The following is a 27,480-nucleotide window of genomic DNA, read 5'->3' as shown; positions in this document are numbered from 1 at the left end:
CACTCGTACCGTGCTTTACTAACCAGCAATCACTAAAACATCAACTGTTACTCCAAACACTAACCAACAATCACTCTCAACACAATCCCCAAGTCATTTTCAGTATGTCTTCCTATACAATTTTTTTCCACCGAAACTTCACATTTACGAGAGTAACCTCATGACCACGTTTCGCTCCGTATTGGATAATTGTCAGGTCACAGCTGGGCGAAATAGTTGAGAAGGTCTGAAGTGAATATGGTAGATGTAAGGGGAAGAAAGAAGTGGTAGTAGTAGTTGTAGGAATAGTAGAAGTAATAGTAGTAGTTTTACAGGCAGTAGTCAGCAGTATAAGTAGTAGTCAGTAGTAGAAGTAATAGTATAAGTTATAACAATAGTAGTAATAGTAGCAGTAAGTAGTGGTTGTGATAGTAGCAGTAATGAACAGATGGCATTAGCGTATATTATCTAAGGGTTAGACATCACACTGCTAAGGAAATTTTATTGAACCTCTGTATTGAGTACTGACTCACGAAATCGTAATGACACGATTGCAAACAAACCATACCACGGGCGGATTGAACCCGCGGTCAGAGACTCTCTGACCGCGGGTTCAATCCCGCCCGTGGTATGGTATTGAGTACTGGTTGTGTTCACTGTCATGTAGCCTTATTAACCCTCGATTCTCTTATTAACAAATCAACAAGTCAGTCAGGGCCATCCTCGAACTGGAATGACCTGACTATGGGTCAGGTAGGAGGTGATGGATGCCGTAATGACGTTTTCCGGAGCATAGTTCTAGCTGCTCAGACAAATTATGTTTCAAATAGTGAAATCAGATCAAACAAAAATTAACTTAAATGGATAAAAAAACAGATTAAAACATTTCATTGATCAAAACAAAAGCGTATACATGCGAATCAAAAGAAGAGAGGGGCAGTTAAGAAATCAATATATTCAGTTAAAGAGAAAAATAAAGGAAATACAAGCAGAGAGAGATTATGAGGTTAAAGTTGCAAGAGAATCGAAGACTAACCCAAAAGGATTCTTTCAGGTATACAGAAGTAAGATTAGGGACAAGATAGGTCCACTCAAAAGTTACTCGGGTCAGCTCACTGACAGTGATAGGGAAATGTGTAGAATTTTTAACACTTCCTCTCAGTTTTTACACAGGAAGATAATAGCGATATTCCATAAATAATAAATTATGTAGAACAGGACGATAATAAAATATACATGATTAGGGTCACAAATGTCATGGTCCTTAGACCATGGTGACGTGTACTTAGCTCTGTGAAGACCTGTTTGTGTGCTCTTGAGTGGTGACCTGTACTTTGAGTGCTGATCTATACTTGGCTCTGTGAAGAAGTGTCTTGTTTGCTCCCGTGGACTGAACCAAGATGCCCTCCATCGAGCAGCTTTACCAGCAGCTTAAGGAGGAATTGAGGGCAGCGAAGATGGAGATACGGCGACTGACCGAGGAAAACAAGAGGATTCGTAGTAGTCCTCCTGTTTCGAGTCCTCAGGTCAAGAAGGGATCGTGGTCAGTGGTTGGACAGCAGGGGACGACGAAGTTGACGATCAAGAAGACGTATGGAAAGCCAGAAACGATGAAGAAGAAAGAGACTGCTGTGGAAACTCCCGTGGAAACCTCCAACGCATTCTCGGTGCTACCCGACGAATGTGAGTCTACTACTGGGATCGTCACGACGAACGACAACAAGGAAGGTAAGAATATTGTTGTTGTTGGGGATAGCCAGGTTAGATACATGGATAGGGCATTCTGCTTGAAGGACAGGAGTAGGAGACAAAGGGTATGCTTTCCTGGGGCTGGGATGGAGGACATTGTTAGCCGGCTTGACAACATCATGAACGGTAATGGGATCAATCCTATTATTTGCCTCAGTGCTGGAGGCAATGATGTAGGCAAGCGTAGAAGTGAGGATTTAGTTAGAAAGTTCAGGACAGCTATAGACATGATTAGGAAGAAGGGGGGGCGCCCTGTTATATGTGGCATTTTGCCAAGAAGAGGTGTTGGTAATGAATGGTTGTCCAGAGCAATTGGTATTAATTGTTGGCTGGATAAACACTGTAAGGATAATGCAGTACCATTCATTGACAACTGGGACAACTTCTATGGCCGAAATGACATGTATGCCAGGGATGGGGTTCACTTATCCAGGGCAGGTGTGGGTTTTCTTGCTAACTCAGTTGAGGGGGTTGTTAGGACTTTAAACTAGGATTAGTTAGAGGTATGGGTTTAGAAATGATTAATAATGAGTATGGATATATTGACTTATGCTCTGATATTAAGAATCTTAATGGTAACTGTCATGGAGTAACTCTGGGTAATGATAATTTCAGAAATTGTGTAAAAACAAAGATGAATAGGAAAAATGTGCAGAAGAAAAAACATATGATGGTATTTTATGCTAACAGTCGAAGTGCAAGAAATAAAATTAATGAACTACGTTTGGTAGCATGTGCTGGGAACTTTGATATCATTGCATTAACTGAAACGTGGTATGATTTAAAGAGTCGGGATATGACTGCTGAGTGTAATATTCAGGGATTTAAGTTGTTCAATGTAGATAGATGTAATGGGAAGGGGGGAGGAGTTGCATTGTATGTTCGAGAAAATATTAATTGTTGCATAAAAACAGGTATAAAAATAGATGGAGCAGTAACAGAGTCTGTTTGGGTAGAGTTCGTGGAGGGTCAAGAAAAACTAATTCTAGGTGTAATATACCGACCTCCAGGCTTGGATCACGATAGAGGGAGACTTCTTTGGGACGAAATTGTTAGGGCTTCTGGACACAGTAACGTAGTCATAGTAGGGGACTTTAACTTTAGCCAAATTGACTGGAATTCTTTGACAGGTAATCTAGAGTCCAGTGACTTCATGGAAACAGTTCAGGACTGTTTTCTGAAACAGAGTGTAACTGAGCCTACCAGGGGTAATAATTTGCTAGACCTAGTCTTGTCAAATAAGGAAACACTCGTGAATAATCTGGAGATCACTGAAGAGCTTGGCGCAAGTGATCACAAATCCATCACCTTTAGCATTAATTGGGAATGCAAGAATAATGATAATACAGTAAAAATCCCTGATTTTCGTTCTGCCGATTATAATGGACTTAGGGAACATCTGTCTAATCTTGATTGGGGTTATCTAGCTAATGATTTTATTGGTGATAATCATACTTATGAATATGAAGGGATCTGCTTTATGATTGTTTTCTTAATAATGTACACAGTGCCCAGAGTATATACATTCCCAAGAGAGAAATTAGGTCTAATAATAACGATCCCAAATGGGTTAACAGGAGGCTAAAGCATCTATTAGGGGAGAAAAGGGGAATTTATAGGCGCATCAGAAGAGGAGAGGTTAACCTTACTGACCAATATGTTCAGCTTAAAAGAGAAGTAAAAAAGGCGATTAGAAAGGCTAAACGTGACTATGAAATTAGAGTTGCTAATGAATCAAAGACTAATCCAAAGGGGTTCTTTCAAGTGTATAGGACGAAGGTGAAGGAAAAAGTAGGACCTCTGAAATCTGGGAATGGACAGCTGACGGATAATGAACTGGAAATGTGTTCCTTATTTAATGACTATTTTTTGTCAGTTTTTACACAGGAAGATGTAAATGAGATTCCAGTAATTAACAATTATTTGGTTCCTGATGAATTTAAGTTAACTAATATTACTGTCACGAGGGACATGGTTATTAAACAGATAGACAAACTGAAACAAAATAAGTCCCCGGGACCCGATGAGTTGTTTTCAAGGGTACTTAAGGAATGCAAGATGGAGCTTAGTCAGCCATTAACGAGTGTATTCAATGCGTCCATCCTTGTTAGGTAAGACACATATGCAACAGTTAGACAACTTTATTCCGAAACGTTTCGCCTACACAGTAGGCTTCTTCAGTCGAATACAGAAAGTAGGCAGGAACAGTAGAGATGTGAAGACGATGTAATCAGTCCATCACCCTTAAAGTCGTAGAATTTGAGGTTGTCAGTCCCTCGGCCTGGAGAAGTTCAGTTCCATAGTCAGGAACTATCTGAAGATCAAGCGACAGTGCGGAGACTTAAATACTGTCGGAAGGAGATGTGCAGGGTAGTAGTAGTAGTAGTAGTAGTAGTAGTAGTAGTAGTAGTAGTGAGAGGCCACTGAGAGGTCATGTCCCTCTCAGATCCAACCCTTCTCACTTGAAAAGCTTGAAAAGCGTCCATCCTTACCAGTGTTGTGCCAGAGTTGTGGAAGATGGCTAATGTGGTTCCTATATTCAAATCAGGGGATAAGTCCACTCCTTCAAATTACCGTCCAATAAGCCTGACATCTATAGTGGGCAAGTTATTAGAATCAATTATAGCTGACATTATCAGAAGTCACCTTGAAGAGCATAACTTGATAAATGAATCTCAGCATGGATTCACGAGAGGTCGTTCCTGCCTGACAAACTTACTGACGTTCTTCAATAGAACATTTGAGGCAGTTGACAGTAATAAGGAATATGATATTGTTTATTTGGATTTTAGTAAAGCCTTCGACAGAGTACCTCACAAGAGACTCTTAAGAAAAGTGGCAGCTCATGGTATAGGAGGTAAAGTTCTAGCATGGATTGAGGCATGGCTTACCAATAGAAAGCAGAGAGTTACCATTAATGGAGTGAAATCTGAATGGGGATTAGTCACTAGTGGCGTTCCACAAGGATCAGTTTTAGGCCCTCTCTTGTTCATAATTTACATTAATGACCTTGATGAAGGGATTACTAGTGACATGAGTAAGTTTGCTGATGATACAAAGATAGGCCGTATAATTCACTCTGAGGAGGATATCAATGAACTCCAGGACGATTTGAACAAATTAATGTCTTGGTCTGAGAAATGGCAGATGAAGTTTAATGTGGATAAGTGTAAGGTACTTGCCCTTGGTAATGAAAATAACCCTCGAGGCTATAATCTAGGTGAAGTAGAGCTTGGTCATACAGAATGTGAAAAAGACTTGGGAGTCATGGTAAGCAGAAATCTAAAGCCAAGACAGCAGTGCCTTAGTGTGCGCAACAAGGCCAACAGATTACTTGGATTTATCTCAAGAAGTATAAGTAACAGAAGTCCAAAAGTTATTTTACAGCTCTATACATCACTAGTGAGGCCTCATTTAGATTATGCTGCTCAGTTTTGGTCCCCTTACTACAGGATGGACATAGACTCATTAGAGAACATACAGAGAAGAATGACTAAAATGATTTACTGTGTAAGGAACCTCCCGTATGAAGATAGACTTAAAGCCTTAAATCTCCACTCTCTGGAGAGGCGTAGAATGAGGGGAGATATCATTGAAGTGTATAAGTGGATGACGGGCATAAACAAGGGAGACATTAATAAAGTACTGAGGGTGTCGAACCAGGTAAGAACCAGGAATAATGGATTTAAGTTGGATAAATTTAGATTTAGAAAGGACATAGGTAAGTACTGGTTTTCTAACAGAGTTGTAGATGCGTGGAACAGTCTTCCCAGTGGGGTGATAGAGGCTAGGACCCTGGGTAGCTTTAAGAAGAGACTGGACAAATATATGAGTGGGAGGGGCTGGGTTTGATTGGTGTTGGGGGGGTGCTGGAGTTGTTTCTTGAGTAGCTCTAGGTAGTTGTCGTTTTGATAAGGACCTGCCTCGTATGGGCCAGTAGGCCTTCTGCAGTGTTCCTACATTCTTATGTTCTTAAATTCTGGGTTTGATCCACCGGCTAGTTGTAGTGTTGTTATTGATTAAATACCACTCGTCCGTGGTTACAATACTATATATATATATATATATATATATATATATATATATATATATATATATATATATATATATATATATATATATAATATATATATATAATATATATATATATGTCGTGCCGAATATGTAAAACTGGTCAATTAGCAAGAACTCATTTAAAATTAAGTCCTTTCTGAAATTTTCTCTTATTCGTTTAAAGATATATTTTTTTCATTAATGTTAATGTAAAAATTTTAAATTTTTCACCAAAAGAATCTTAGAAAACTTACCTAACCTTATTATAACAAGAGCAATTTATTTTAGCCTAACCCAACTAAATATATTTTAAATACGTTTACAGTAATTTAATACTAAACAAACACAATCAAATATATTTTTTTCGTTAGGGTCAGAATGATTTTGGCGAAATTATTGCATACACAAATTTTCACTTGTCCTATATGGCAAGATGAGCGTTGCTATTTAAGCCAAGATCGCAAGTTCTGCCTATTCGGCACGACATATATATATATATATATATATATATATATATATATATATATATATATATATATATATATATATATATATATATATATATATAATTTTTCATTGGCGTGAAAATTAATGGTAGTAAAACTTTAGTAGAGCAAAAAACTAGTTTCATTAAGTTGTCTCACAAGTACTCAACTGGTCTTGAACTCGTCTATAAATATTCACCTGTTTGTGGTTACAGGGACTGAGTCTCAGCTCCTGGCCCAACCTCTTCTCTAGCCACCACTGGGTTCACTGACCTGGCTTCGGGAACATTACCTTTTCTTATTGAGGCTGTGTGTGTGTGTGTGTGTGTGTGTGTGTGTGTGTGTGTGTGTGTGTGTGTGTGTGTGTGTGTGTGTGTGTGTGTGTATGTGTGTGCGTGCGTATTCACCTATATACTCTCCTATATGTGGTTGCAGGGATCGAGTCATAGCTCCTGGCCCCGCATCTTCACTGCTCGATACTAATTCACTCTCTGCTCCATGATATTTGTCATACCTCTTCTTAAAGCTATTTATGGAACTTGCTTCCACTACTTCACTCTCCAGATTATTCCAGTTCCTGACAACTCTAAGACTAAAGAAATACTTCCTAACATCCCTAGGACTCATCTGGGTTTTCAGCTTCCAATTGTGTTCCCTTGTTTCTGTATCCCATCTCTGAAACATTCGATCCTTGTCCACCTTGTCAATGCCTCTTAGTATTTTATACGTTATCATGTCCCCTCTTTCCCTCCTATCCTCTAGTGTCATCAGGTTGAGTTCCCTTAACCTCTCCTCATAAGACATATCCCTCAGTTCCGGGACTAATCGTGTTGCAATTTTTTGCACTTTCTCCAATTTCGTGACGTGTTTAACTATGTGAGGGTTCCATACTGGCGCTGCATATTCCAGTATAGGCCTTACGTACACTGTGTACAATGTCGTGAATGACTCCTTACTCAGATGTCTAAACGCCAATCTCAGGTTTGCCAATCTCCCATATGCTGCAGCAGTTATTTGATTGATGTGTGCCTCAGGGGACATGTTCATTATAATGCTTACCCCAAGATCCTTTTCTTTCATTGACGTTTGCAGCAGTTGGTTTCCTAACCTGTACTCCGTCTGCGGTCTTCTGTGTCCTTCCCCAATCTTCATGACCTTACACTTACAGGGGTTAAACTCCAGGAGCCATTTGTCGGACCATACTTGTAGTTTGTCCAGATCCCCTTGTAATCTTAACTGACCCTCGCCCACTTGTATTCTCCTCATCAGTTTCACATCATCAGCGAACAGTGACACTTCTGAATCTATTCCTTCCACCACGTCGTTCACGTATACAAGAAACAGCACCGGGCCTAGGACTGAACCTTGTGGAACCCCACTCGACACATTCGCCCACTCCGACACTTCAGCACGTACCAACACTCGTTGTTTCCTTCCTGTCAGGTATTCCCTAATCCATTGCAGTACTTTCCCCGTTATTCCTGCCTGCTCCTTTAATTTTTGCACCAGTCTCTTGTGTGGTACTGTGTCAAAAGCCTTCTTGCAGTCTAAAAAGATGCAATCTACCCATCCCTCTCTCTCCTGTCTTACTTCTGTTACCTTATCGTAGACCTCGAGTAGATTTGTGACACAGAATTTCCCGTCTCTGAAGCTGTGCTGACTGTCATGTATGAGCCCAATCTTTTCAATGTGTTCCACCACTTTTCTCCTGATAATCTTTTCCGTTACTTTACATACTATACAAGTCAGTGACACTGTTCTGTAGTTTAATGCTGCCTGTCTGTCCCCTTTCTTAAAAATTGGAACTACATGTACTGTCTTCCACGCCACAGGCAACTGCCCTGTTTCGATAAATTTACTGAAGATTGCTGCTAATGGCACACACAGTTCCTCTGCTCCCTCTCTCAGTATCCATGGAGATATATTATCTGGGCCCACCGCCTTTGAGGTATCGAGTTCGTCAAGCAGTTTCTTCGCCTCTACCTTGGTTATGTGTATTGTGTCCAGCACCTGTTGGTGCACCCTACCTCCACAGTCTGCTGGAAGCATTCCTGACTCTATTGTGAATACTTCCCTAAATTTTTTGTTTAGTTCATCACATACTTCTTGGTCACTCTTCGTCAGCTCCCCTCCTTCTTTCCTCAGCCTGATTACCTGGTCCTTGACTGTTGTTTTTCTCCTAATGTGACTGTATAACAACTTTGGTTCAGATTTGGCTTTTGATGCTATGTCGTTCTCGTATTGCCTCGGGGCCTCTCTCCTTATCCTTGCATATTCGTTTCTGGTTCTTCTGCTCAGCTCCTTGTTTTCTTGAGTCCTTTGCCTTCTATACCTTTTCCATGCTCTAGCACACTTGGCTTTAGCCTCTTTACACCTCCAATTAAACCATGGGCTCTGGTCTTACCATTTTTTCTGTTGCCCTTTGGTATGAACCTCTCCTCTGCCTCCCTGGACTTAGTGGTCACTATTTCCATCATTTCATTTACTGTCTTTCCATCTAGTTCTCTTTCCCACTGCACTTCATGCAGGAAACTTCTCATTCCTATGTAATCCCCTTTTTTGAAGTTCGGTTTCTCTCTTTGTTCTCGTGCTGCTGTGTTCTCCACTGTTAACTCTACAAGATATTCAAAACTCAGGACATCATGATCACTAGTACCAAGGGGTCTTTCGTGGGTGATATCCCCTATTTCTGAACTATTCAAGGTGAAATATGAGATCCAGCCTTGCTGCAACATCCTCTCCTCTCTCTCTCTGGTTGTATCCCTAACATGTTGGTGCATGAAGTTCTCCAATACAGTCTCCAACATTTTAGCCCTCCATGTTTCTGGTCCCCCATGTGGATCTAGGTTTTCCCAGCCAATCATTTTATGATTAAAATCCCCCATTATAAGCAATTTTGTCCTACCCATATGAGCCCTCCTGGCCACTTCAGCTAGTGTATCCATCATTGCCCTATTTCGCACATCATACTCTTCTCTTGTTCTCCTGCTGTTAAGTGGTGGGTTATACATCACTGCTGTCATCACCTTTGGACCCCCAGTCTGAAGTGTACCTACAATGAAATCGACTGTTTCCCTTCTTTCCATTCCTCCCATCTCCTCAAAACTCCACTGGTTTTATGAGCAATGCTACTCCTCCCCCTCCTCTATTCTCTGTCTTTCCTCATAATATGATATCCAGGTGGAAAAATTGCATCTGTTATCATCCCTGTAAGTTTTGTCTCTGTTAGTGTTATGATGTCAGGTGATGCATCAATGATGCGTTCTTGCCACTCTTCACTCTTATTTGTTATTCCATCTGCATTTGTGTACCATACCTTTAGCTTCCTTTCCCTTACTGTATTTTGGGAGATGGAAGATGAAGGTGCAGGCTGGGAGGGTGGGAGGCAGGACACAATATTATGGGAGGCTGCTGTGATTGTGGAATTAGTGCTTAGGGGGGTGGTGGCTATGGAGTGAGGTTCGTTTCTGTTTACTGTGGTTGATATGTGGTGATGGGTTGAGAGGTTTCAGTATGCATTTGTGTTTGATGTTCCCCCAAAGGCTGAGCTTTCCTGTCTGTCGTTGCCTGTTCTGTCTCTTTCCTTCCACTGGTTTTGTCTTGCTCTCACTTTCAGTTCCCTTTCCTTTCGTGTTCTGTCTCGATTGAGGAACACTTTTTGATAATCTGGAGAGTCCTTTAACAGTGGTTTCTGTTGTAGTATCCTGTTCCATACCACATCTGTCTTAAATGTCAATCTGATTGGTCGATTTTTTCCCTCGAATACCCCCCAAGTCTGTGAAAATTTTCTACCTGAGACATGTCCCTCTCTCCTGTTATTCAATGATGTTCTTAATCTCTGTTTTCTCACAATGCTTTCTTTCATCATTGGTCTGCCCTTCAGCCTCCTGAAGCCCATGAATAATTATTGACCTCTCCCTCTCCTCTTTCCATTTCTTTTCCCTCTGTATCTCTGGATCTGATTTAAGCATCTCCTTTGCTGTTTCCCTAATCATCTCCCAGACAATGATGGACTGATATTACTACTGCAAAAGACTGCTTAGCTCCATCCCCTCCTTCAATCCCCTCGCTGTCTGCTGATGTTCCCATTTCAGTCATCTTGCTCCTTTCAGACCTCATCTTTAGATCCTGCTTCAGCACATCCATTTCTTCCTCCAATCTCTGTATCTTTGCCTCAGCTACTACAGCTCGTGATTCCCACTTCTTGCTCTCTGCAGGTATTTGCTCTAACATCTTATTGCAAAGCTCGTTTAACCTTTTCTCCCATTGTTGTTCCATTTTGTTCTTAAGCCATTCTACCCATTCTTCCTTTTCCGACCAGCCATCATCGGTTCCCTTGCCTTTACGTCCTCCCTTTTGAGATCCCATTTTGTTTTTATCCTGTTGGGATGTTCTAGCTGCTTCAGCTTATCTTAAAAATGTGTGTGGTGGGGGATTAATGAGCTAATGTGTTAGAGGTTTGTGTATGTGTATGTGTATGTGTGTGCGTGTGTGCGTGTGTGCGCGTGTGTGTGCGTGTGTGTGCGTGTGTGTGTGTGTGTGTGTGTGTGTGTGTGTGTGTGTGTGTGTGTGTGTGTGTGTGTGTACTCAATTGTACTCACCTAGTTTTGGGTGCAGGGGTCGATTCATAGCTCCTGGCCCTTCCTCCTCGCTGGTCGTCACTAGGTCCTTTCCCTGCTCTGAACTTTATCGTACCTTTTCTTAAAGCTGTGCAAGCATTCTGCCTCCATATTACTCTCCAGATTGTTCCACTTCCTGACAACTCTCTGACTGCTGAAGTACTTCCTAACATCCCTGTGACTCATCCGAGTTTTCAACTTCCAGTTATGACCTCTTGTTGCTTTGCCCCATCTCTGAAACTTTCTATCCCTATCCACCTTGTCAATTCCTCTCAGTATTTTATGTGCTATCATGTCCTCCCTATCCCTTCTGTCCTCCAGTGTTGTTAGGTTCAGTTCCCTAAACATCTCCTAGTAGGACTAGTTTTGTTGCAAACTTTTGCACTTTCTCCTATTTCTAGATATGTTTGACCAGGTGTTGGTTCCATATTGATGCTGCATACTCCAATATGGGCCTGACGTACACGGTGTACAGTGTCGTGAATGACTCGTTACTTAGATGTCGAAACGCTATTCTCAGGTTTGCCAGGCGCCCATATACTGCAGTAGTTATTTGGTTGAAGTGCGCCTCAGGAGATGTGCTCTGTATGATGCTCACCCCAAGATCCTTTTCCTTGAGTGAGTTTTGCAGCCTTTGATTTCTTAAGCTGTACTCCGTCTGCAGTCTTCTTTGTCCTTCCTCAAGCTTCATAACATTGCACTTGCACTTCCATTTGCCGAACCATGCTTGCAACCTGTCCAGATTTCCTTGTAGGCTTGCCTGATCCTCGCCCACTTGTATTCTCCTCATTAGCTTCACATCGTCTGCGGACAAGAACACCTCTGAATCTGTTCCTTCCGTCATGTCATTCTCATATACAAGAAAGCACCAGACCTAGGACTGACCCTTGTAGAACCCCACTCGACACATGCACCCACTCTGACACATCTCATACCAACATACGTTGTTTCCTCCCTGTCAAGTATTCCGTGATCCATTGCAGTACTTTCCCTCCTATTTCGGTCTGCTCCTCTAGCTTTTCAACCAGTCTCTTGTGTAGTACTGTGTCGAAAACCTTCTTACAGTCCAAGAAGATGCAGTCTACTCATCCCACTCTTTCCTGTCATACTTCTGTTATCTTGTGAGTGGCTGTGCTTGCGTGCCTCTGTGTATGTGTGTGTGTGTGTGTGTGTATGTGTGCACTCACCTATTTGTGGTTACAGGAGTCAAATCATAACTCCCGGCCCAGCCCCTTCACTGATTACTACTAGGTCCTCTCTCTCCCTGCTCCATGAACTTTATCAACCCTCGTCTTAAAACTATATAGGGTTCCTGTCTCCACTACGTAACTTTCTAGGCTATTCCATTTCCTGACAACTCTGTGACTGAAGAAATACTTCCTAACATCCCTTTGACTCACAGGAGCCTTCAACTTTCACTTGTAACCCCTTGTTTCTGTGCCCCATCTCTTGAACATTTTGTCTTTGTCTACTTTGTCAGTTCCTCGCAGTATTTTATATGCCGTTATCATGTCTCCCCTGACCCTTCTTCCCTCCAGTGTCGTCAGGCCAATTTCCCTTAACCTTTCTTCGTAGGACAATCCCCTTAGCTCTGGGACTAGTCTTGTTGCAAACCTTTGCACTTTCTCTAATTTCTTGACGTGCTTGACCAGGTGTGGATTGCAAACTGGTGCTGCATACTCCAGTATGGCCCTCACGTAAGTGGTGTACAGAGTCTTGAACGATTCCTTACTGAGGTATCGGAACTCTATAGTTAGGTTTGCCAGACGCCCATACGCTGCAGCAGTTATCTGACTGACGTGCGCCTCAGGAGATGTGCTCGGTATTATACTCACCCGAAGATCTTTTTCCTTATGTGTGTGTGTGTGTACTCACCTAGTTGTACTCACCTAGTTGAGGTTGCAGGGGTCGAGACTCAGCTCCTGGCCCCGCCTTTTCACTGATCACTACTAGGTCCTCTCTCTGCTTCCTGAGCTTTGTCATACCTCGTCTTAAAGCTATGTATGGTTCCTGCCTCCACTACATCACTTGCTAGGCTATTCCACTTCATGACGACTCTATGACCGAAGAAATACTTCCTAACATCCCTGTTACTCGTCTGACTCTTCAGCTTCCAATTGTGACCCCTTGTTTCTGTGTCCCCTCTCTGGAACATCCTGTCTCTGTCCACCTTATCTATTCCACGCAGTATTTTGTATGTCATTATCATGTCTTCCTTGACCCTCCTGTCCTCCAGTGTCGTCAGTTCGATTTCCTTCAACCTTTCTTCGTAGGACATTTCCCTGAGCTCCGGAACTAACCTTGTTGCAAACCTTTGTCCTTTCTCTAATTTCTTGACGTGCTTGACCAGGTGTGGGTTCCAAACTGGTGCTGTATACTCCAGTATGGGCCTGACGTACACAGTGTACAATGTCTTGAACGATTCCTTATTAAGGTATCGGAACGCTATTATCAGGTTTGCCAGGCGCCCAAATGCTGCAGCAGTTATCTGGTTGATGTGTGCCTCCGGAGACGTGCTCGGTGTTAGGGTCACCCCAAGGTCTTTCTCCTTGAGTGAGGTTTGCAGTCTTTGTCCACCTAGCCTCTACTCTGTCCGCGGTCTTCTTTGCCGTTCCCTAATCTTCATGACTCTGTATCTGGCAAGGTTGAATTCGAGATGCCAGTTGCTGGACCAAGTGTGCAGCCTGTCCAGGTCTCTTTGTAGTCCTGCCTGATACTCATCCGATTTAATTCTCCTCATTAACTTCACATCATCTGCGAACAGGGACACTTCAGAGTCTATCCCTTCCATCATGTCATTCACATATATCAAAAATAGCACTGGTCCTAGGACTGAACCCTGTGGGACCCCGCTCGTCACAGGCGCCCACTTTGATACCTCATCACGTACCATGACTCGTTGTTGCCTCCCTGTCAGGTATTCTCTGATCCATTGCAGTGCCCTTCCTGTTATACACGCCTGGTCCTCCAGCTTCTGCACTAATCTCCTGTAAGGAACTGTGTCGGCGGCCTTTCTGCAGTCCAGGAAAATGCAATCAACCCACCCTTCTCTCTCGTGTCTCACTTCTGTTACCTTATCATAGAACTCCAGAAGGTTTGTGACACAGGATTTTCCTTCCATGAATCCGTGCTGATTGTCGTTTATGATCTTGTTCCGTTCCAGGTGCTCCACCACTCTCTTCCTGATAATCTTCTCCATTACTTTGCATATTATACACGTCAGAGACACTAGTCTGTAGTTTAGTGCCTCGTTTCTGTTTCCTTTCTTAAAAGTGGGGACTACATTTGCTGTCTTCCATACCTCAGGTAGTTGCCCAGTTTCAAGGGATGTATTAAAGATTGTGGTTAATGGCATGCACAGCTTCTCTGCTCCTTCTCTAAGGACCCACGGGGAGATGTCCGGACCCATAGCCTTTGAGGTATCAAGGTCACTTAGCAGCTTCTGCACGTCCTCCTCCATTGTGTGTATGTCGTCCAACACTTGGTGGTATATTCCCTGTTGATGTTCCCCTCTGTGCTGTCTTCCCAGAGCCCTTTCTGTCTCTACTGTAAATACTTCCTTAAATCTTGTGTTGAGCTCCTCGCATACCTCGTGATCGTTTCTTGTGAGTTTCCCACCTTCTTTCCTCAGCCTCATCACCTGGTCTTTGACTGTTGTCTTCCTCCTGATGTGGCTATACAGCAGTTTCGGGTCAGACTTGACTTTCGATGCTATGTTATTTTCATACTGTCGCTGGGCCTCCGTCCTTACCTGTGCATACTCGTTCCTGGCTCTTCGACTAATCTCCTTATTTTCCTGTGTTCTTTGCTTTCTGTACTTTTTCCATTCTCTAGTGCACTTAGCTTTGCCTCCTTACACCGTCGTGTAAACCAAGGGCTCGTTCTGGTCTTCCCATTATTTCTGTTGCCCTTAGTAACAAACCTTTCCTCAGCCTCCTTGCATTTTCTTGTTATGTATTCCATCATTTTGTTTACCGACTTTCCTGCAAGTTCTCTGTCCCACTGAACCTCCTGCAGGAAGTTCCTCAAACCTGTGTAGTCCCCCCCTTTTGTGTGTGTGTGTGTGTACTCACCTAGTTGTACTCACCTAATTGAGGTTGCAGGGGTCGAGTCCTAGCTCCTGGCCCCGCCTCTTCACTGGTCGCTACTAGGTCACTCTTCCTGAACCGTGAGCTTTATCATACCTCTGCTTAAAGCTATGTATGGATCCTGCCTCCACTACATCGCTTCCCAAACTATTCCACTTCCTGTCTACTCTGTGGCTGAAGAAATACTTCCTAACATCCTATGATTCACCTGTGTCTTCAACTTCCAACTATGTTCCCTTGTTGCTGTGTGTGTGTGTGTGTGTTCGTATGTGCGTGCCTGCGTGTGAGTGTCCTTATTAGGACGGTGCTAGACTTGTGGGGTGAAAGTAGCGTATCGGTCTATCAACACGCTTATGCAAACATCCATTAGGCAACTGGTGTTTCCGTTTATTTTTTATTATAATTGCTGTGTCAGTTAAATTTAGCTCAGTTGTAGTCTTCTTACTTTATCTTAACAGTTATTATAATCAGTGTCATAGAGAAGTCCTAAACCTGTAAGGGCCATGCAGCATCAGGCCCTTACAACTGTGTCGTTCCAGTTGACGTGTGTCGGGAGAAGTGATAAGGTTGTGTTGAATCACGAAAAAGCTGGTGTACTCACCTAATTGTGGTTGCAGGGGTCGAGACTCAGCTCCTGATGTTTTGCCTTCCCATATGAGTGGTGTCTTTGTTGGCTGCAATGTTACTGGTGTTTAGGTTGTTCCGGAGCCACGCAAATGCAAACATTGCTCCAGTTACTCCAGTCCTCGCAAATGTAAACATTGCTCCAGCTACTCCAGTCCTCGCAAATGTAAACATTGCTCCAGTTACTCCAGTCCTCGCAAATGCAAACATTGCTCCAGTTACTCCAGTCCTCGCATATGTAAACATTGCTCCAGTTACTCCAGTCCTCGCAAATGTAAACATTGCTCCAGTTACTCCAGTCCTCGCAAATGCAAACATTGCTCCAGTTACTCCAGTCCTCGCAAATGTAAACATTGCTCCAGTTACTCCAGTCCTCTCAGTTGAAGCACGTCAAGCAAGAACCAAGATGGTAGCAAAACAGTATAAGAAAATAAACTGTTGGTTAATAAAAGAAGAAAATATGCCGTTCATTAAAGAAAACATTAGTCTGTTGGGTAATAAACAAAGAGAAGGAAAAATTGTCTGTTGGTTAAACATAAAAAAAATTAATATCTTTTTCAAGAGTGTACAGGTTCAGTGATCTCTATCTTCGTATGTAAAGTTCCATATGCAATAGATAAATTTTGTCATATTTTCCTGTATGTTCTCCATTACATTTATATCATTTCATAACTATTTCATTAGATAAACGAAACCTGCGACATCGTAATTATACGATCATAATAACTCGTAGAACGTGTGGAACTCGAACCTATGGCGACCCAATTGTAAATTATTATTATTATTATTATAATCAAGGGGGAAGCGCTAAACCCGGAGGATTATACAGCGCCTGGGGGGGGGGGATGTGGAAGGCATTCAGGCTTAATTCGGGGAACTGGAGCACAGATCCAATTCCCTAAATCAAGAGCCCCTCACCAACATCAAGGAACCTTCCTTGAGGGGACCCAATTGTAAAACTTGCAGGTCACTGTGTTAACCACTGTACCATGCCGGCCAGCATGGTGCAGTGGTTAACGCACCATGCTGGTAGTAGTAGTAGTAGTAATAGTGTAGTAGTGGTAAGTTTCATTCTCCTGTGTGAGGGTTATTTGTGTATTGTTCCAGTCACGGTATTGTGTCTTTTTATTCTTTTCAAGATTACTCTAAATAGGTGCAATTCTTTACACCAAAGGAACGTTAACATAGGCCCCATGTTAACATTTATTGCACAATAACAACATAGGCTTAGATTTATGATAAAAAAAAATACGGGACTAGTTTTATAGAATAATAATGAAAAATAAGTTGACCCTACAAAATAAAAATGGCTACCGTTTATTAAAGAAAACAAGAAACATGTGATGGTTAATAGACTGTTGTTTGCTAAGTTATAGACTGAATAAGCTGGTGTTTATTAAACAATAGAACAACAACTAGGCTGGTGTTCATTAAACTATAGATAAAAAAAAAGGTAGGAAAGTATTTGAGAAAAAAATAAAACATATACTGGCATTTAATCAGCAAATGGACAAAAAAAAGTCAGCATTTGTTTAAAAAACAGAGAAATGGGTGTTGGCAGAGAGCAGCAGCGTAGTTGTCCGCGTGACGCAAATGTCAACATTGTCACATAGTTTGCTAAATACTTGAAGTTGCAAGGTGATGAAGAGACCACTTTTGCAGGTGTTGTGGTGAGGCTACCCAGGTACACCAGGCTGGCAGAGCAACGCCAGGGCTACGGTACTGCTTCCTCCATCCGTATGTAGTCTCATGTTTCTGTCATAATATTATTGGTCAAAATGTTATGTCATGTCAACAGGTTATTGGAAGCAAGGCACAAAATGCAAACAATAGGACGCTTTAAATCTAATGTATTTGTGTTTGCATTTTGTTTCTTTTTCCATAAGAGTTATTTAGTATTATTATCTTGGGCTTGTTTGATTAATTGTGTTTTTAAAGCCTATCGACGCATGAGGTCATTAGGGTTGTATATCACCTATTCACCACTTATCAGGAATACTTTAATCTTAAATAGTGCTTATTAGGATTAAAGTAAACGCTAAGTGTGTGTGTGTGTGTGTGTACGTACTCATTTGTACTCACCTATTTATGGTTGCAGAGATCGAGTCGTAGCTCCTGGCTCCGCCTCTTCGCTGCTTACTACTAGGTCTACACTCTCCCTTCTCCATGAGTTTTATCGTACCTCTTTTTAAAAATATATGTATAGATCCTACTTCCACTACATCACTCTCCAGACTGTTCCACTTCCCGCAACTCTATGACTGAATAAGTACTTCCTAATATCCTTATGACTCATTTGGGTCTTCAACTTCCAGTTGTGACCCCATGTTGCCGTGTCCCGTCTCTGAAACATCCCGTCCCTATCCACCTGGTCAATTCCTCTCCGTATTTTATATCATTATCATGTCCGCGCCCCCCCCCCTCCTATTCTTCCTGTCCTCCAGTGTCGTTAAGTCGATTTCCCTTAAATTCTCATCGTAGGACATAGCTCTTAGCTCCGGGACCAGTCTTGTTGTAAACCTTAGTACTTTCTCTAATTTCTTGACATGCTTGACCAGGTGTGGGTTCCAAACTGGTGCTGCACACTCCAATATGGTCCTGACGTACACGTTGTACAGAGTCTTCAATGATTCCTTACTCAGGTGTTGAAACGCTATAGTTAGGTTAGGCCTTACAGTCATGCGCTACACAAGACACATCGATCAACAACGGGTCACATATACGACGGTGGTGTAAAAAAAAACTTACTGCACCGCCAGTCATATTAAAGTATAGCACATTAGGAAGCACTGGAAAAATACAAATTTCAGAGATACAAGCTGCACTTTTCAGGCATTATTTGTATGGTCACAAACTTCTGTGCAAAATTTCAGACCATTTCATTCCCATTTACCCCGCAGCATCGCGGTCGACTTTTCGTCAAATTATACACCACTGAAAGCAATTAGTTATAAATTATTGGTTGTCAGGATAATCAAGTGTACATGGTTTATATAATTTTTGGTTGTGAAGATTGTATAATAAAATGTACATGGGTAATATCAATCATTAACTATTTAATTTTAAACTATTACAAGTTATAAGTGAAGTCTTCCTTGGTGTGGAACTTGGGTATCACTTTCCTGCAAAATATTCTTTGCCTGATATATCCATCTCTTGCCTTCTGTCCAGTCACTTCAGTACAAGCTTCACTCATCAGTTTTATCTCTCTCTCAACAGCCTGAGTGTTGCTTGGCCACTTGGAAACCTCCAGTGGAGTCTCAGTAATTTTCAGAACCTGTTGATGTGATAGAGAAGCAATGAAAGGAGGCTCAATTTTGAGCTCAGTCTTCCAGTCAATCATGGAATTGTAGTTCTTTGTTTGCCACTTTAGTTTGGGAATCATTACTATTCTTGAGTTGACAGTTGGGGCCAGTTTTACCTATTCGGCACGACATTTTATATATATATATATATATATATATATATATATATATATATATATATTAAAATATGCAAAACAAGCCACATGGGGATGGAAATCTTTAGGTTAAGATCTTTCGCATTTTCCGTGCCTCATCAGGAGCAATGCAATGTTGAAAGACTAGCAACAGACAGTAGGAGAAAAAATCTCTAAGGTAAGGCAGAAGGTAAAGCGTCAGGCGGCTGTAACTGTGTACGGGTGCCATCTGCCACTCACCTACCTCCACCTGTCCCCTCTTCCCCCTTACGGGGTAGATGGAGGGTAGAAACCTCAAAAGTTTACAGAAAGCTTGTTTTGCAGATAATTCAGAGGTTGAAGAATAAGAGGTGTGGAGGTTCCGAAAATATTCAGAGGACTGAGGAGAGATACATATAGGGTGACTAAAAGAGCGTACAAGTAAGAGGTGGAGAGGTCACCCTAGGAAAGGTTGGAGGGAGGGGATAACGAAAGTGTGGACATTCAAGAAGTTTGGGTGAGCGTCTTAGATAGGATTGAATGGCGGAAAGTGTCTTTTTACGATTTAACGTGTTGTTGGCGTGTGAGCAAGGTAACATTTATAAAGAAGTTCAGGGAAACAGGTTAGCCGTACTTGAGTCTTGGAGCTGGGAAGTACAGTGTCTGCACTCTGAAGTACAGAGCAACTGAACTATGATGTCATTGCGCTTCCGGCAAGACAGTGATTGAATGACACTGAAAGTGTTTTCTTGTTTATCGAATTTATGTATATATATATATATATATATATGTATATATATATATATATATATATATATATATATATATATATATATATATATATATATATACATATATATATATATATACATATATATATATATATATATATATATATATATATATATATATATATATATATATATATATATATATATATATATATATATATATATATATATATATACATATATATATATATATATATATATATATATATATATATATATATACATATATATATATATATATATATATATACATATATATATATATATATATATATACATATATATATATATATATATATATATATATATATATATATATATATATATATATATATATATATATATATATATATATATATATATACACACACACACACACACACACACACACACAGTTGGAAGCTGAAGACACAGATGAATCACAGGGATGTTAGGAAGTATTTCTTCAGCCACAGAGTAGTCAGTAAGTGGAATAGTTTGGGAAGCGATGTAGTGGAGGCAGGATCCATACATAGCTTTAAGCAGAGGTATGATAAAGCTCACGGCTCAGGGAGAGTGACCTAGTAGCGATCAGTGAAGAGGCGGGGCCAGGAGCTCGGACTCGACCCCCGCAACCTCAACTAGGTGAGTACAACTAGGTGAGTACACACACACACACACACACACACACACACATTGTCCCACAATACTAATACTAATTTTAGAGGGTGACAACAGCTGGACTGTAAATACAGTATTGAATAAGTAAAGCAAGGGTGTAATTGAATTCAGATAGATATTTTGTGTCATTTTTCATTATCTGAACAATACGTACAATCATAATGTAAATTTTATGATAAATAGAGGCCAACAAAATAAAAAAATGAAGCGAATAAGAGGCAGAGAGAAAATTAAAAACGAGCGAGAGAATTAAGAAGACAAATACTATTTTTTATTATTATTATAATTATTCCATTAAAAGAACTAGCACTAAACCCGTATGAATCATGCTGCTTAAAGAGTCAGTATTGTAAAATATGCACTATACCTGTACGGGTGATAGCGAGTAATACAAGTGTAGCCTTAGTTACCAGCTGACAAAAGTGCTTGCCGATAGACATCTGGCCTGTTGTGTGTGTTAGAGGGGGGGGGGCGGTAGCTGCCTGACTCCCTCCCCTGCTAGACTGCTTTCATGCCTTGTTCAGACCTGTTTATTAAGTACCAAGTTATCCTGACGCATGTATACATTATCATCATGGGTTGCCTCATACTGCCCACTTGTAATACAACTCAGGGAGGTGGGATTAAAAACTGGCAGTGCAGTATGCTCTTTGGCTGTAAGACAGCCTCTATGCTAGTATGGTTAGGTGACTTACATGTGTGAGTGCATGTGTACACACACACACACACACACACACACACACACACATATATATATATATGTATATATATATATATATATATATATATATATATATATATATATATATATATATATATATATATATTGATTACCATAGAGCAGGACGGAGATCCAGGGGAGTAGTGGATGAACCTGGGAGGGAAGATTGGGTGGCAGAGCTCAGGAAAAGGGGAGAAGAGTGGGGAAGGAAGCTAGGAGAGCTTCACAAGAAAATGGAGGAGAGGATAGCTGCAGAGAGCAGGAAATGAGAGCTACAAGCCACAGCAGCAGCAGAAGCTAAGATACAAAGCTTAGAAGAGGAACTAGAAAATCTGAAACAGTCCAAGCAGCCAAAGAATAGTATGGGCATGGCATCGGGAACTGCTACATCAGTCACAAAGGAGGGGACTGTAGAGACCAAAGGAGCTATACTCTATGCAGAGGCCTTATCAGACAACCGTGGAGCCTGGGAAAAGATGAGGAGCACACCAGGAGCAAACGAGGGGACTGGAGAAAATGAAAGAGCTAAGCTATATGAAGAGGCCCTAACAGACTATAGCAGTATCCAGGAAAAACTGAGAAGGGAAAATGACAAACCAATAAGCATAGGGACATCAGATAGAGAAGAGAACTGAAGGAAAGAGTGCTGCAATGGAGGCAGCTAAATTGACTCAGGGGATGCAAAGGGAAATGTAGTCTAAGGATGAAAGGGCGAGGTCAGTTTTTGTTTATGGGCTCCAGGAAGTTAAAGGGGAAACTTATGAAGCAAGAAGACCGTGGAAAAAAAGCAATTGAAAGTATCATAAAAGCAATATGATAAGATGACATATCCCAGTTGACAAACTTTCTGAGAATAGGGTGATTTGCAAGAGGAAAAAAAACGGCCACTCAAAGCGATTTTCAAGGCCCGGTGGCCTGGTGGCTAAAGCTCCCGCTTCACACACGGAGGGCCCGGGTTCGATTCCCGGCGGGTGGAAACATTTCGACACGTTTCCTTATACCTTGTTGTCCTGTTCACCTAGCAGCAAATAGGTACCTGGGTGTTAGTTGACTGGTGTGGGTCGCATCCTGGGGGACAAGATTAAGGACCCCAATGGAAATAAGTTACAGTCCTCGATGACGCACTGACTTTCTTGGGTTATCCTGGGTGGCTAACCCTCCGGGGTTAAAAATCCGAACGAAATCTTATCTTAAAGCAGAATCGGCTCAAAACAGGATCCTGGAGGAGAAAGCACGACTAAGGGACATACCAACATACTGGAGGGTGTACCTCAACAATGACAGAATACAAGAAGAAAGGCAGAAACTGAAAGAGAGTGTACAAAGACACAAGGAGGAAAGAGAAGCAAAAATGGAGATAAGCAGGAGAACCCAGACTCAGGAGGAAGAGTAAATACAACCTCCCTCAGAACCACCTATAGAAAGACCTCAACCACGACAACCCCAATGCAGCCAAACTCCACTCCCACAGCAACCCACCATAGATCCCTGTCAGTTCTCCGGTTCCGCTAACCCCAGCATTCTACCCAGACCACAGTTTTAGAAAAGTTGAAAGTTTGCTATATGAATACAGATGGAATAACAAATGTGAGGAGTGGCATGAAAGAATCAAGGAGACGACCCCAGTCATCATAGCACTCGCATAAATAAAACTCACCAGGGTGATAACAGACGCAATCTTCCCACCCGGATATCAGATCCTAAGATAGAGGGAGCAGAGGGGGAGGGGGAGTTGCATAGCTCATTAAAAACTGATGGGGGTTTGAGGAAATGGAAGAAATAGACTAATTGGGCAAAAGGGACTACAAAGTAGGTCCAGTTCAGTCTCGGGGGACATAAGGTAGTCATTGCAGTGATGTACAACCCACCAGGAGACCAAGAAAAATATGAAGAGAGCAAAAGAGCAATGGTGGATATACTAGCTGAGGTGGCTAGAAGAGCTCACACAGGCAGAGCAAAGTTACTAGTTATGGGTGATTTCAATCACAAGGAGATTTGATTGGGAAAACTTGGAGCAACATAGGGGTTAAGAAACATGTAGAACCAAGATGATGGATGTGGTACTGAAAAATACTCATACATCAACATGTTAGAGACACTACCAGAGAGAGAGAGAGAGAGAGAGAGAGAGAGAGGTGAGGATGATCCAACAAGACCGGACCTCATATTCACCCTGAGTAACTCAGACATCAAGGACATCACATGTGAAAGGCCCCTCGGAGCTAGCGATCACATGGCTCTGAGCTTTGAATATATAGTAGAGCTACAAGTGGAGAGGGTAACAGGAGTAGGGTGGGAAAAGCCAAACTACAAAAAGGGCGACTACACAGGCGTGAGGAACTTCCTGCTGGAAGTTCAGTGGGAAACAGAATTTGTAGGAAAATCAGTAAACGAAATGATGGACTACGTGACAACAAAATGCAAGGAGGCAGAGGAAAGGTTTGATCCCAAGGGCAACAGAAATAATGGGAAGACCAGAACAAGCCCTTGTTTTGCCCAAAGGTGTAGGGAGGCAAAATTAAGTGCACTAGAGAATGGAAAAAGTACAAAAGACAAAGGACCCAGGAAAACAGAGATTAGTCAAAGAGCATGAAACGAGTATGCACAGATAAGAAGGGAGGCCCAGTGACAGTTCGAAAACGACATAGCATTGAAAGTCAAGTCTGACCCAAAGCTGTTGTATAGCCACATCATGAGGAAGATAATAGTCAAGGACCAGGCAATCAGGCTGAGGAAGGAAGATGGGGAGCTATCAAGAAACGACCAGGAAGTATGTGAGGAGCTCAACATGAGATTTAAGGACGTACTTACAGTGGAGACAGAAAGGACTCTGGGGAGTCAGAATAGGGGATGGGGTACACCAACAAGGGATATACCAAGTAGAACAAGTGCTGCTTGAAATACAAACAACAGAGGAGGAAGTGAAGAAGATACTAAGTGAACTTGATACCTCAAAGGCGGTGGGACTGGACATCTCTCCGTGGGTCCTTAGAGGGGGAGCAGAGACGCTGTGTGTATCATTAACAACAATTTTCAACACATCCATCAAAACTGGGCAACTTCCTGAGGTATGCAAGATGGCAAATGTAGTCCCCATTTTTAAGAAAGGAGACAGACACAAGTCATTGTACTACAGACTAGTGTCACTGACATGTATAGTATGCAGAGTCATAGAGAGATTACACTGCTCTGCATTTAGAATGTTTTTAATTTTTATTTTCATTCATATTCTTGGCCTTCTGATTGTAAATATCTAAACCATTTTGCTCTAACACGTAAAGATTTTAAATAAAATACAAATTAATGATAAAAAATGTGAATTTTTAATAAACTGTTAGTTTATTAAAATTAGGCAAGTAATTACATGGAAAAGCACATTCTGTTAGCTTTAAGAACATATGAATTCCAAATCAACATGAATCAAATCAAATGATTATATTAAAAAATCCTAATGGTTAGCCTACATATTGAATCACAGGAAGGAGGACCGCTTTGATTTTCGCTTGTGCTGTGCATCGAGACCATTGCGTTTCATTGACCAGCAGTAATCCGCCATCATGCTGACATTCCATTTGCCCTGGTATCGAGTTTCCATGGTGCAAATATCCTGATGGAACTGCTCTCCTTGTTCCTCACTGCAGTCCCCACAATTGTTGGGAAAATAGTCAAGATGTGAGTGCAAAAAGTCCATCTTCACACTCATTCTAGACCCAATTTGTTGGAAACTTGAAATCAGGTCTTGGATTATTTTTTTTTTCATATTCGGGGGAGCGCCTTTTTCCCAGGAAGTTGTGGACAATCTGCTTGAATGAAAAACCAGGCATTCACCTCGACACCTGCTAATGTTTCATCAAAATACTTGTCCTTCATCAATTCCCGAATCTAAGGGCCAACAAAATTTCCTGCCTTTAGTTTACCTTCACTTATACGAGGAAACTTTGACTCCAGGTGCTTGAAAGCAGTTCCATTCTTGTTCAAGGCCTCCACAAAATTTTTCATAATCCTTAATTTGATGTGGAGTGGTGGCAGCAGAATTTTCTTGGGGTCAACTAGTGGCACAGAGTTCGCGTTGTAATTTCCGCGTAAGAAACTGGTTCTTGGCCAGTCTTTTTGTTCATAGTACTGGCTGTCTGCCCTACTACCCCAAAGACACAGAAAACAGGGATACTTGGTGTATCCGTCTTGAAGACCTAATGAGAGATCAATTAGTTTTAAATCGCCACAAATGAGAAAATTGTGATTCTGGTACTTGATTGCAGATATTATTGTCTTCATATCTGCGTAACTTTCTGACATTTGGACACTATGGTCAATTGGCACAGATGCAGCTGTGTTGCCATTGTAGAGGAATACAGCCTTTAAACATCTTTTAGAAGAATCAATGAAAAGTCTCCATCTGCTTTGTATGACATCTCCATGTGTTCAATAAGGCCAGAAATATTTGAACAGGAAAGTAAAGATTTCTCTTAGTCAGAGAACTGAGCGAATTCCGCTTCACGATGACGGTACGAAGGGAATGTTGTTCCAGGAGCTAGAATCCTGTGTTCCTTCAGTCTAGAGCCAAGTAACTATGCATTTTCTTTTGGAAGGTTAAGGTCTCTCACCAAGTCATTGAGCTCAGCCTAGTTAAAGGGTTTAGGATCGTCATTTGTTGGTGGTTCATAGTCTACTTCCATCTCCTTAGAGTCACTGGTATCAGACGCTGATGAAATTTGCTGTCTCAGGTGGCACAGGTATAGGAATGTCTTCAGAGTGTGGAACAGACCTTATTGCTGAAGGAATATTTGGGTATATTATGCGATCTTTACTCTTCTTGTTGAATCCAGCTACTTTAGTCATACAAAAGTAGCAGTCATCATGGTGGTTCATCTGCTCCCGCCATACTATTGGTACTCCAAAGGGCATACATTTAAGTTTTTCAACTGACTACATTTGGAGCTTACTGATACAACTCTTGCAAGATTTGTGTGGTACAAATGGTTTGTCCTGATTTCCAAGTTTGCAGCCAAAACAAGCAGAGTAGCAGCACTTTAATGAAGGTGTAATGTTGCTCCGAGAATCTGAAGGGGCGAATTGCCCACAGACAGCAAAATATGTCTGGTGAATTTATGCAGCCTCTAGACATAATAATCAGAAAATAAAGAAAAAACATATTGCATTTAACATTTAAGTCAATATATGATAAGCATTTTAATTGGTAATATACCACTTTCTCATTTACTTATGTTATACGAAAAGAGAAAAGTAACGTTTCCGTATAACTTGACAACCTGATGTGATAGAGATGAATAAAATACACAGTGAATCACTATTTTCCAAATACCAAAAAAGATACCACAGAGTCAGTAAAAAATCATGCAGACCAGTGTTATCAGGAAGAGAGTGGTGGAACACCTGGAACAGAACAAGCTTATAAACGACAACTAGCACGGATTCATGGAAGGAAAATCCTGTGTCACAAACCTACTGGAGTTTTATGACAAGGTAACGGAAGTAAGACACGAGAGAGAGGGGTGGGTAAATTGTATTTTTTTGGACTGCAAGAAGGCCTTCGACACAGTTCCTCACGCTAGATTAGCGCAAAAGCTAGATGACAGCCGATAAACTTACACTTAACACTTGCAAAACCTACTGTATTATGTTTGGTAGCAGAGCAGGTGTTGCGCAACTTAACATTAAGATCGACAACACTCTAATTGCCAGACATAATGAGGGCAAATTCCTTGGCCTATACCTCGACAACAACCTAAATTTCAGCACCCATATCCAACACACAACAAAAAAAGTATCCAAAACGGTGGGGATCCTCTCCAAGATACGATACTACGTGCCGCAAACTGCCCTTCTCACACTATACCATTCACTTATATATCCATACCTCACCTATGCTATCTGTGCTTGGGGTTCAACTGCAGCAACACACCTAAAGCCAATAACCCAACAAAAAGCTGCAGTAAGAATAATCACTAAATCCCATCCCTGGCAACACCCCCCCCCCCACTCTTCATAGATCTAAACTTACTCCCTGTTCAGAACATCCACACTTACTACTGTGCAATCTATATCTACAGGACCTTAAATTCCAATATTAACCTTGACCTAAAACGCTTTCTTGATAGTTGTGACAGGATCCACAGGCACAACACCAGACACAAACATCTCTATGACATTCCCCGTGTTCGAGTAAACCTTTACGAAAATTCAATGTATGTCAAAGGCCCTAAAATCTGGAACACCCTACCTGAAAACTCTAGAACTGCAGACACATTCATCACTTTCAAAACTACAGTTAG

The 27,480-nt window shown here is 41.4% G+C and overlaps 1 protein-coding gene across 2 annotated transcripts in view; it reads left to right on the top strand.

The window, feature by feature from the left end:
* aay (phosphoserine phosphatase) overlaps positions 1–27,480 on the top strand; it is a 276,767-nt gene that overhangs the window by 186,229 nt on the left and 63,058 nt on the right. The window contains exon 3 of one of the 2 annotated variants that reach the window (XM_070100619.1): positions 17,260–17,334. The exons of the other annotated variant lie outside the window; for it this stretch is intronic. Within the exon in view, the coding sequence (XP_069956720.1) occupies positions 17,260–17,334 (75 nt within the window). The remainder of the gene's footprint in view (positions 1–17,259; positions 17,335–27,480) is intronic. 2 annotated transcript variants of the gene reach the window in all.

Source organism: Cherax quadricarinatus, chromosome 73, assembly GCF_038502225.1.
Source record: "Cherax quadricarinatus isolate ZL_2023a chromosome 73, ASM3850222v1, whole genome shotgun sequence".
NCBI lineage: Eukaryota > Metazoa > Arthropoda > Malacostraca > Decapoda > Parastacidae > Cherax > Cherax quadricarinatus.
Note: the sequence above shows the minus strand (reverse complement) of the source record. Positions and strands in the feature narration are given on the sequence as shown.